Genomic DNA, 12,359 nt, shown 5'->3' with positions numbered 1-12,359 from the left:
ACCATCGGAGATGCAGGTTTCTGATCTGAGCGCTAATAACAACTTGGGTTGTCATTGTCCTCTTTAGTCTGGATGAAATGGCGTCTCATTTTTCCAAAAAGAGCTTCAAATTTGGATTCGTTGGACCACAGAACAGTTTTTCACTTTGCCAAAGTCCATTTTAAATGAGCCTTGCCCAGAGAAAACGCATGCCCTTCTGGATCATGTTTAGATATGGCTTCTTTTTTGACCTACAGAGTTTTAGCTGGCAACGGCGATTGACACGGTGGATTGTGTTCACTGACAATGTTTTCTGGAAGTATTCCAGAGCCCATGTTGTGATTTCCATTACAGTAGCATTCCTGTATGTGATGCAGTGTCGTCTAAGAGCCCGAAGATCACAGGCATCCGGTATGGTTTTCCGACCTTGACCCTTACGCACAGAGATTGTTGCAGATTCTCCAAACCTTTGGATGATATTAGGCACTGTAGATGATGATAACTTCAATCTCATTGCCGGTTTTCTCTGAGAAACTCAGAAAACTTTTTTTCGCTGCAGCATTTGGGGAATTGATGAATCTCTGCCCATCTTGACCTCTGAGAGACACTGCCACTCTGAGAGGCTCTTTTATACCCAATCATGTTGCCAATTGACCTAATAAGTTGCAATTGGTCCTTCAACTGTTCCTTATATGTACATTTAAATTTTCTGGCCTCTTATTGCTACCTGTCCCAACTTTTTTTGGAATGTGTAGCTCTCATGAAATCCAAAATGAGCCAATATTTGGCATGACATTTCAAAATATCTCACTTTCAACATTTGATATGTTATCTATATTCTACTGTGAATAAAATATAAGTTTATGAGATTTGTAAATTATTCCATTCCTTTTTTACTCACAATTTCGACAGCATCCCAACTTTTTCTGTTTTGGGGTTGTATGTTGAATGATACTTATCAATGTCTTTGTGTCAGTTTATTATTTAAAATGGTCTGCAAATGTGCGTTTCATATACGTAACACATGACATTTTGACGTCATTACGCAATTACGTGTGGTCGTGCTGGCTCGTCACACAACCGGAGGAAGACGAGAAGTTGTGGTTTAAAAGTGCATATTCTTCTAGCCAAACATAACACAGTTTTTCGCTAGATAAGACCCTTATGCGTCATTTGAGATCGTTTGGAGTCCTTGAAACTGCAATTTTAAACTGCATTAAAGCTGTTAAGTGTTGGGGTCCATTAAAGTCAATTAAAATGAGAAAAATCCTGGAATGTTTTCCTCAAATAACATTATTTCTTCTCGACTGAACAAAGAAAGACATCAACATTCTGGATGACATGGTGGTGAGTAAATTATCTGGTTTTTTTTTTAAGAAAAACTGATCCTAACCCATGCTTGATAATAGTTTATATGATTATCTTTTTCAGACAAACACAATCAGAGTTAATGTCAGAGGACTTCGATATTAGACAAAAGGATATTACGTTGTTTTTTTGTCTTCGTGTTTGTCATAATGCCTCTACGTCTCGTACGCTATGTCTAACTGTGCGTCATACCATTTACTACCATTAAAAAGCTTGGAACAACCAGGACATTTTCTAATATAACTCTGATTGTGTTTGTATGAAAAAAATTAATCATATACATCAAGATCGGTTAAGGGGGAGTACATTTTATTTTTAGGTGAACCATCCCTTTAAGAGGTTAGTTCATGTGATGAAAAACAGGACTGCAAGGTTGCATTCGAGATAAATAAATTATTATTATTACAGAATAAAAATAATTCGAACTAAAGAAATGCAAAATTCACAAATGGATGTAGAAAAATAACAAAAAATAGAGTCAATGGTGTTGAATTGTTTTGTGCGTTTTTAAACGTTTTCACACTTGAGTTGCTTTAAATGAACCAACCTCAAGGCACATTAAGTGAACCAAAAAGTGAAATTCTCTCAAGCTAATTTTAATACTAATCTGGTTTCAGTATAACTTTTATTAATATATATTTGTGAACAGAACAAATGTGAACAGAAAAAATTTAATTTTGCTTTAAAAAGTCACAGCCCAGACGTCTAGGCTAAAGCAGGGCAAAATTTGAGCTATCAATGAAAATTAAATCAAAGCCCAAAAATAAATGAAATGAAATAAAATAAACAATGCACTTTACCATTACAGTTCATAACCTGTGAAGGAGGGGTCTATCTAGTTGGTGCATTCACATTTTTACTACATTAAAATGTTTTGTTTTTAGACCCAAGTGTGTCTGACATGATTTTTTTGAACAATTTGGGGATGTTGAATGAGATGTTGGTCTGTGTAAATGCGTGTCAGTATGTGTAAGTAGCGTATAAAAGCACGCAAACGTACCTTTCCTCACATTCCCATCAGCGGGTCGAAACTCTCTTGTGTTGAGGAGGAAACAGGCTCGGTCCTGCTGATACCGTTCTCTCGTTCGGCCCAACGGGCTGCGTTCATCTGGACTTAGTACCTGATCGATCGTCGGACAGTCTTCGTTCGCTAAAGCGGCACTGGCAGCGTCACCATTCTGCTTTGAGTCTAAAGAGAAAAATGATACAAAATTTTAAGGTGTTTCCTTATGGATTTTTTTGCGTATGTGGTCCGAACGTACACGTATACCTTACCTCTGTTAATCTCTATGATTTCCTCCTGAGCAAGAGGGCATCCTATGTCTCCTGTAAGTCCACCTAATCCACCCAGCACATTACCCAGGATCCTCTGTGGCGAGGCCGTGGCCATGGCGAGGGCATCCGGCTTACAGTAATTGGGCGAGCCGGGTTGGGGTGCTCGCGGGATGTGTTTATTCTTCTTTTTGGGCAACTTCTGCTTGGCCATGGCCAGCGAATAATACATGCCAAAGTTATTCACAATCACGGGCACGGGCATGGCAATAGTCAGCACACCCGCGAGGGCACACAGCGCCCCCACCAGCATCCCCGACCACGTCTCAGGGTACATATCTCCGTAGCCCAGCGTAGTCATGGTCACCACAGCCCACCAGAAACCAATCGGGATGTTTTTAAAGTTGGTGTGCGCGCTCGCCGTGGGGTCGTCCGGACTCGCTCCTATCCTCTCGGCGTAGTAGATCATGGTGGCAAAGATGAGAACTCCGAGGGCGAGGAAGATGATTAGAAGGAGGAACTCGTTGGTGCTGGCGCGAAGCGTGTGTCCGAGAACGCGCAGGCCCACGAAGTGACGGGTCAACTTGAAGATACGCAGAATTCGGACGAATCGCACCACCCGAAGGAAGCCCAGCACGTCCTTAGCCGCTTTGGAGGAAAGGCCGCTCAGGCCGACCTCAAGGTAGAAGGGCAAGATGGCCACGAAGTCGATGATGTTCAAAGCGTTTTTGAAGAACTCTGCCTTGTCGGGACAGAAGACGACACGCGTGAAAACCTCGATGGTGAACCAGATCACGCACACGCCCTCCACGTATGTCAACCAACTGTCCGTCACCACTTCGTACACGATCTCCTCTTTCGTGACGTTCCCCTCTGTAACGTTCTCAGTTCTGTTGTAGATGGTGTTGAAGGCTTCGTGCGTCTCCATGCAAAATGTGGAAATGGAGATAAGGATGAAGAGTAGGGATCCAAACGCCACATACTGAGGAATGAGAAGGAGAGAGAAAGTTAGACAGAGAAAACAAACATCCATCATTCCAGTAAGTAGTCATTTAGCAGATGCTTTTATCCAAAGCAACTTGCAGTGGGCTTATTACCGGGACAACCGCCCTGAAGTAACTTGATGTTAAGTGCCTTGCTCAAGGACACAATGCTAATAACTCATGACTCCCTACTGATGGGGCTCAAACGGGGAATGTGAACGCTTTTGCGTCTCTGCCAAACCATCTTCTGTTTTTACTCAGAATGTTTGTAATCAAGTTTTAGAGAACTATTGACTTCCATAGTATTACTGATTGGACTAAAACATCATTAATGGTCTTTCATTTAGATGTTTAGACATTGATTACTTATAAGATCGGTTTTCATGCCATGGTGACAAAAAATAGTTTCAAATATCCATGACACAAGATGGACTCCAATGATATAGTCGTCCGATGTTATACATTGGTAAAACAATACCCTTTCTATAATTGGAGACCTAGCTATATACTGTAATGCCAGGAAACAGACCTTTTAACCGGTGCAATTTGGTTAAAAAATGATCGTACATATTCCCAGACCGTTCACAGAGCTACATGTCCTCTACAAGATCATAGGAATGTTGTCCCCTACAGATAAAAGCGGATGATGTCTCCAGATGGCTATTTAGGTTAGTCTGTTTTTGTTGAAGCACCCATGTGTAGTTTTGACCTCTATAACTGAACACATAACAGTACACACAAATGGCCTCAAGGTAGTTTGAACACGGCCGTGTATGACCTGAACGTGTTTCAATAAGATGACCTGGTCGTTCACTTTAAAGACGTTAAACCTAACCACACGCATCGATCATTTCACATTTGTCTTGAGTTTTATTGATTTTTTAAGTTGACCTACACTGATGTACAGGTTTCTGGATGAGGGTTAAAAGGATGGAATGTCAGGGCAGAATGGTTTTTTATGTACCAATTCTCATTTTTGTCACTACTAATATGAGGAGATTATTGAGAAGGGTCGGGAAATCTCAGGGAATATTAAGGGGAAACATGTATTGGACACAAGGGGGTAAAATGGAAAGCATAACAATTTGGTAACAGGATGGTGTCTGCTAATTGGAAGACCGCAGGTCTAATAAAATGTAAAATCATCATCTTTTATCCAATTTTTGTTGTATTCTAACAATTTTCTATTTAAGGTTTTGATTTTATTTATGTGAAGCCCTCATGATATTCTAAACAGCTGACAAATGCAAAACGTATCATCATCTTATGCTCCCCAGACACTTTCACACAGTCTTTCCTCTCTATTTGGTCCATTCAAAACTGTGCCAGAACCTAAACTAGGTCTTGGTGTACAAACGTTTAAACACACAGATCTTTTTTTCATTCAGCGAAGTAACAGAAAAAGTCTAGGTTAGTCTTATACATTACACTAGAGGTCTTCTCGGGTCCAAAGAAATGTACCCGACCCGAATCACTTTTTACCGGAAGACAGCGTTCATAAATCTTTTTTTAAAGAAAAACCCAACCGAAGACAATCCTGAGAAAATTAGACCCATGTCCGACACAACCCACGTGGCAATTTTTTTAACCCGACTGGACCTGAATGTAAACGGCACAGATGTGTGTGCAGTCAGCAGCCCTGCACGCACCAGTCAGACAGAAAGAAACACGGTGGCCTCGCAACCGATTTGACCCACTGCTCCATTTATTTTCATTTGTTATTTGACAACAACACCAAGGTAACCGCCAAAATTGATTGACAGGTCTGGCTCAACAAAAATGAACCTACCGCCAACCACACGATGTCAACAGCGCAAGGACTCACACACAATATAGTTTGGGTCTTTTCAGGTCCGTTTGGCAAAAACACATTCATTTAAAATTACCCAAGACCCGAGGCCGTAAATATTATACCTCGACTCATGTCCGAGGCACACATGAAACTTTTAAACCCAAACCCACTCAAGTCCAACCTCTGGTTTTTGGATCTAAGTGGACCCGTGAAGACCTCTACCTTATACATCATCTCTTACAGTCTTACAGTTTAATTTACACAACAGTCACTGAAAGGTCTAGCGGAGGATTTTCTCGAATTTTAGAAACGAACCGCCTTCTCCACTTTTTAAAAAAATGCAATTGCGCAACACTCCTGATTGACAACTAGGAGGACCAATAGTCTTGATGATCCACCCGGAAAAAGAAAATCCTCCGCAATACCTTTAACTAAAAGCCTGCTAACATTTTTAGATTTTTAGTAATAAAATATTCAAAAAAGACCTACTTGCAGTGTGATTTTTTTTAAAGCAGCTAGGTACTTACATTATTCCAAAAGTTCCCAATGATTTTTAAATCCATATAAATTTCAATTTAACCAATGGCTCCTATCAGTGACGTAATATCCATGTCATCCTCGGTTTCCGCTTGCACAAATGTGTTTAACAAATGTGGAAGTGGTAGATATACAGCATCTAGCACGCCACTGTTGTGTCATCAGTCATCATAAATCACGATTATCCATTGGCAAGTACAGAAAATCCCCTCCAAAAAAACTTAATTCATTAACTCATCCATGAACATGATTTGTGATTTCCATACATTTCGAAATAGTGAAAACCACGTCTCGTATCATTCCATCTTTAAGGTTTGGTTTTGATATTGTTTTTTAAATGGGACCTCTAGCGGCGGAAACGTATTGTGACTTAAACAATTTTTTTTTGCCAAATTGTGATCCTTTCAGTTTTCTAATGTAAAAATTGTCCTTTACAACCTAAGAATGTGCTCAGTGACATAAAACACCAAAATAGGAATATAATAAGTAAAAGATTATATAAAGGAAAGGGAAAAATAGCAGTAAACCTACAGAAGAATGCATTTACTGTTTAATAAAATCACGTGTAACTTCATGTGTGTTAGATGTTACGGTCATTGTGAACACGGGGTTAAAAGCTCCTCTTCACTTCAGCCTGAAGATCTGCTTGCTCCATATATCCCTCCATCTAAGACAGTTGTTTTACAGGCCACAGACTTTACATTAAACCTTTACACGCACATGTTTTCTTTTTGTGGGTTGAATTTCCAGACAACACAAAATGTATACCTTGATGCACTTGGATAAAAGCGTCTGCCAAATGCATACAGTAAATTTAAAGGTAAAATAAATCTTACACAAGACAGCAATTTAGCAAAAAATCTCCCATTAGTCTCATATATCACAAAAAGTTTTTACGCCAACATAATGCAATTTAAAAAAGAAACAATGGCGCAAAACTGGTAAATGTCACATGATCATTTTTTTAAGAAATTGCATACTACATCCTTCCAGAAACACCTCATACGTGGCCCTTAATGCTTTTATGCTTCCTTGCCATTAATGCTTGGATAACACACCTGCATCTCCTATGATTTAAAGGTGCAGTGAGAAATTTTTAAAAGGATCTCTTGACACCAATACAAAATAATATACAAAACTATATTATATGGGGTCTATAGACGGTTTCAGCAGTAACAACATAAACACGCGGCTTTCGTTGTCATCACGTAACTTCCGGTAAACTCTGCGAGGAATAAATAACAACAAAGTCCTTTAAAGTAGTTTATTTATATAACAAGCACAATAAACAACACGTAGGAAACCAAAACATTTGTTATTTTCTACAAGGTATTTGTTTAAGAGTTCAGTTTCAGCAACTAGTCAGACCATTAAACAAACAGAAACCGGAAGTCAAGTTCGAACCAGACGCTTATTGCGTCACCGCATGTGCACCCGATGAAACGGTCTATGAAGACCTTTCATAATGAACCATTATGTTTTTATAACCTTAGAATAAGACATTTATCTTCATACATCGAGGGTCCCCTAACATGGAAGTCGCCATTTTGTGACGCCAAGTTTGTACAGAAGCTCTTAACGGACAATTTTTTAACCAAGCTGTCTCCAACGATGACACGTTTTTCCGGTGGCGGCTTCTCTATGCATTTCAAAAGTGAGGGGTGAGCAGTGGAATGAGCTGTTGGTTGCAATTCACAACCTCACCACTAGATGCCGCTAAAATTTACACACTGCACCTTTAAAAAAATGACTAATGCAGTGACTGGATATACATAAACCTACCAAGGACCAACATCAGTCGCCATCATTTTTAGAATGACTCATAACAGTAGGAAAAAATTATGTTTTAGTCGCATAACTTCATTTAATGAAAAAGCCGTAATTTCGCAATAATATTGACTTTGAGAAAATATTGCAAAACTTTTGCGCAAATCTGTAATGGAAACCAACTACTATGTTCTTACATGGCTAATTTTAAGATTTTAAAGAGATCTCCTCCCTAGAAAGTCCTCACAGAACTGTTTCCGCATATTTTGCATTTTTATTATCTATACAGTTTAATGCCGTTTTCCTTTAATCTTAAAAAGGTAACTATGCAATCAGGAGAACATGAACAACAGTGACCACAGGTGAACATAAATGACTCAATTATGTAAAATACCTGCCTCATGCCATAAGCCCCCCCCGTCTTTCTCAGTCTCTCTCTCTCTCTCTCTCTCTCTCTCTCTCTCTCTCTCATCTCAACCTGACCTAGTTACAGACTGCTGCAGTAGCCAGCTTTCTCAGGCTCTCTCTCTCTTTCTCTCAAAGGCTCCATATTGGCTAAACTAGGAAGCAAGCAGTTGATACACTGGTTACACATTTGTACCCAATTTGACCCTTTCTCTATACAGAAACAACATTTCTGTGATGAAGGTGACACCTATGAAGTGTGTCTTTAATGTCACTTCATGCACATTTGTTATCCAACAAAATAGTTTGATAATAAAACACACATACATGGACAACCCATAACACTAACACTATAATAGTACTACGATTGAGTCTTACTGCAACAGCATTATGGTACAGTGGTATTTTCAAAAGGACCTTGCTAATGTCCTAAAATGTTTACGTGGTACCCCAAGGTGAGTATAATAACACAGTAATAACATGGTATGGTTAAAAGCTGCTCTCGTCCGATGTCTGTTTCTTTGGTCTTTACTGCAGAAGGGATGCTAGCGCAGTGGTTGTCATGGAGACAGTGGTGAAGCTGTGGTGCGGTAAACAGCTCGTCATTACAATCACGTTGACACTCGTGTGCAGATTCTCACACATCTACGGAAACGCAGAGAGGGTCGTACGCTACCGTACAGTGTGTGACGAAAAAAAATAAAGAGGCGATGGCTCACAGCGTGTGTGCAGAAGTCAGTCATCGCTTTAAACTCACACAGTCTACGTTCGTCTCATTGAGCCGATCGTTTATTTCTATATTTCTCTGCGAAGTGAATAGTTATTAAAGTGATATGCTAAAGTTATTTCCATATTGTGAAACACTAAAGGAGTTTGGGAGACCTTTTGTCCATGTAGTGAAAGTGTGAGTTGACTGTGATTGTTAAATTCAAGAAGCACAAATAAAAATCAACACGTGCATGCATTTTTCTTTCAAGACCTAATAAACCAAGCTATGCTACTGACTTAAAAGCTATAACTTTACTGGTAAAGTGCAAATCATGTAACCTCTACTACATGGACTCCTACTAGTTATTGCTGCATGATGTCACTGATCACTTGCATAAAGTTAAAACTCTGTTGCATCACTATGAACTATAATCATATTCACAGTCATATTTCCCTATCACTGCATGAGTTCATCTTCCCAGTCTTTTTTGGTCAGGAAAGGACCACAATTCGAACTAGGGTTGCCCAAAGCACTTTTGCTCAACAGTTCACTGGAGCACCAGCCCTGATCGCTTATCTTGCCTTGACGAAAATAATAGCAAATGAATTTGCGGCCTCAGCAGGACCCGTCATAAGCTCTGAGCTACTTCCTTGTGCCATGAAATTGGATAAAATTGCTCATACTCTTTATCCTCGTCCACCGCCTCTTCCTCATACTCTTCCTCCTCATCACCACTGTCTCTTCCTCATATAGTAATCTTCCTAATCACCACCTCTTCCTCATACTCTTCTTCCTCATCACCACTGCCTCTTCCTCATACAGTAATCTTCCTCATCCACCGCCTCTTCCTCATACAGTAATCTTCCTCATCCACCGCCTCTTCCTCATACTCTTCCTCCTCATCCTAATCTTCCTCATCCACCACATTTTCCTCCTCATCCAGTTTGTATAAATATTAAAAAACATAAATAGAAATAAAGTGTAAACCCTATGGGTCATGTGCAAATGAGAGAGAGAGAGAGAGAGAGAGAGAGAGAGAGAAAGCAAATGAAAGTGATTGGGTGAATAAGAGAAAGAGTGAGTGAGGCAGTGTGGGAGAGAAAAAGTGAGAGACAGCAAAGGAGGGAGTGAATAAAAGACTGAGAGAAAGCAAACACGGGTGAGAGAGAGAAAATAGGTGAAAGATAGAAAGAGTGAGAAGGCAAATGAGAGAAAGTGACTGAAAGAGAGAAAGAAGTGAGTGAGTGAAACGGGTGAAAGAGAGAAAAAGTGAGAGACAGCGAAGAAGAGAGTGAATAAAAGAGTGAGAGAAAGCAAATGAGAGAGTAAGTGAGTAAAAGAAAGAGTGAGATAGCAAATAAAAGTGAGTGAAAAAGAAAGAGAAAGCAAAAGAGAGATTAAGTGAATGAAAAAGGATGAGTGAATAAAGCATATGAGTGAGAGAAAGAGACAAAAAGTAAAAGGAAGCAAACGAGAGAGAGTGAGTGAAAGAAAGAGTACGAGAAAAAGCAAATAAAAGTGATTAAGTGAATAAAAGAAAGAGTGAGTGAGAGGAGGGAGTGAATAAAAGAGTGAAAGAAAGCAAACAAGGGTGAAAGAGAGAATAAGTGATAGGAAAAGTGAGAAGGTAAAACAGTGGGTGACTAAGTGAAACAGCGTGGTTTCAAGAGAGAACAGTGAGAGACAGCGAAGAAGAGAGAGAGCGAGTGAATAAAAGAGTGATGAGAGAGTGAACAAGAGAAAGAAAGAGAGAGAAAAAATAAGAGTAAGTGAATGAAAGAAAGTGTGAGAGTAAATGAAGTGAGTAAAAGAGACAAAAAGTGAAAGACAGCAAAGTAGAGAGTGATTAAAAGAGTGAGAGATGGCAAAAAAGAGAGAGAGAGTGTGTGTGTGTGTGTGTAAGAATGAGTGATAGAGCTATTAAAAGTCAGTGAAAGAAAGAAAGAAAGAAAGCAAAAGACAGTGTAAGTGAAGAAAAGAAATGGTGTGTGAATAAAGCGAACGAGAGAGTGAAAGAGACAAAAAGTGAAAGAAAGCAAACAAGAGAGAGTGAATAAAAGAGTGAGAAACAAACCAAATGAGATGTGCAAAAAGAGTGAGACAGAATGAGTAAAACAAGGGAAGAGTAAGTGAAAAAAAGAACGAGTGATTGAGCGAGAAAGAAAGAGGGAAAGTGATTTGATGTTAACACAGAACACTGCGGGACACTGAAGGTCACAGGGGGACAGTGTGTGTGTGTGTGTGTTAGTATGTGTTAGTGTGTGTGTGTGTGTGTGTGTGTGTGTGTGTGTGTGTGTGTGTGCGCGCGCGCGCGCGAGTGTGTGCGAGTGTGTTGCATATGTGTGTGTGTTAGTGATGATGACAGCCAGTGTTGTATAATAGCAATTCACACTTGTTACAGGTGCTTTTTGAGGAACCTGTGAATGATACCAATAATCACAAGGCTGTTATTTGTAAACTGAAGGATTGTTTTGTATTTGATCTACTGTCTGTGTGTTTTACATTAACAAATGCTGCACACATTCAATATAAACCAATGACGAATGTGAAAATCTATAGTCTATGTGTGTGTGTGTGTGTGTGTAATTTGGTTCCTGTACTGTTGCATGCAGCGTGTGAACTGCGCTCAGGTCCTCTCTGTTTTGTATTCTCTCTGAAACACTGCAGTGTTGCCATGCACGTTTGTCCTTGCGACACAGCGCCCACCCCCTCCTCTGCCTCAAACTCTCTCATCTCATCTCATTCACTCACTCACCTCTTTTACTTTCCCTGTCTCACTCTCTCTATCTTTGTCCTTAATCTATCTGAGAGCTTTTGTGACAAAAATTGCGTTGTAAGAGAAACGACAAGGTCGTCCGCATGCAAACGCGTGTTACAACAGGGGAAAACACTGAAAGTACTCCTAACATACACCTGCATCTACATATGTTTGTATGTGTGTATGTGTGTGCATGAGTCAAAGTGATGAATTCAGCATTGGCTACCCTGGGATCTATCGCATCTATCCTGAACGAGCAGATGGCATCGCACACATGCACGCACACACACAACCAACAGAAACATACAAACAGACATACACAGCCTAATATAGCAGGTACCTACTGTATGCATGCATGCATTTTAGTGTGTATTTATTAGTAATAAAATCTTAAGTTATTAATATCTCTTTTTGGACATCTCTAATGATAAACTGATTCATTCTTGTTTTAAAAGTGCAAATGTTTTTTTATGATTATGGTTTATTCTTTTAGGTTTATAAAAACTTCATGGTGAGATCACTTAACCATACTGAGTGTCCACCTGTCAAGGTTTTGCCATTGCATTGCTATGTGTGTGTGTTGTCATTGTCCTATCCCTGGATATGGACACAGATCTCCTGAGTCAGCAAATAATAAATAAATATCTAAATATCTAAATTTGTAATGCACTGTACTGTATGTCGCTTTGGATTAAAGCGTCTGCCAAATGCATAAATGTACACTAGAAAATTAAAAGACTGAAAGGGTGATTATCAATAAAAGAGTAAAAGTCAATATTTTATTATTAA

At 39.5% G+C, this 12,359-nt stretch overlaps 1 protein-coding gene across 8 annotated transcripts in view; it reads right to left on the bottom strand.

Annotated features, from left to right (window-relative positions):
- kcnc3b (potassium voltage-gated channel, Shaw-related subfamily, member 3b) overlaps positions 1 to 12,359 on the bottom strand; it is a 72,560-nt gene that overhangs the window by 31,496 nt on the left and 28,705 nt on the right. For all 8 annotated transcript variants that reach the window (XR_010529182.2, XM_065258736.2, XM_065258737.2 and 5 more), the window contains exons 3-4: positions 2,623 to 3,601; positions 2,348 to 2,536 (exon numbers count right to left, since the gene is read on the bottom strand). Coding sequence is in view for 7 of the 8 variants with exons in the window: in XM_065258736.2 (XP_065114808.1) it covers positions 2,348 to 2,536; positions 2,623 to 3,601 (1,168 nt within the window). In the remaining variant the exon portion in view is untranslated. The remainder of the gene's footprint in view (positions 1 to 2,347; positions 2,537 to 2,622; positions 3,602 to 12,359) is intronic.

This window comes from Paramisgurnus dabryanus, chromosome 22 (assembly GCF_030506205.2).
Source record: "Paramisgurnus dabryanus chromosome 22, PD_genome_1.1, whole genome shotgun sequence".
Classification (NCBI taxonomy): domain Eukaryota; kingdom Metazoa; phylum Chordata; class Actinopteri; order Cypriniformes; family Cobitidae; genus Paramisgurnus; species Paramisgurnus dabryanus.
The sequence above is the reverse complement of the archived record's forward strand: the minus strand, read 5'-3'. Positions and strand labels throughout refer to the sequence as shown.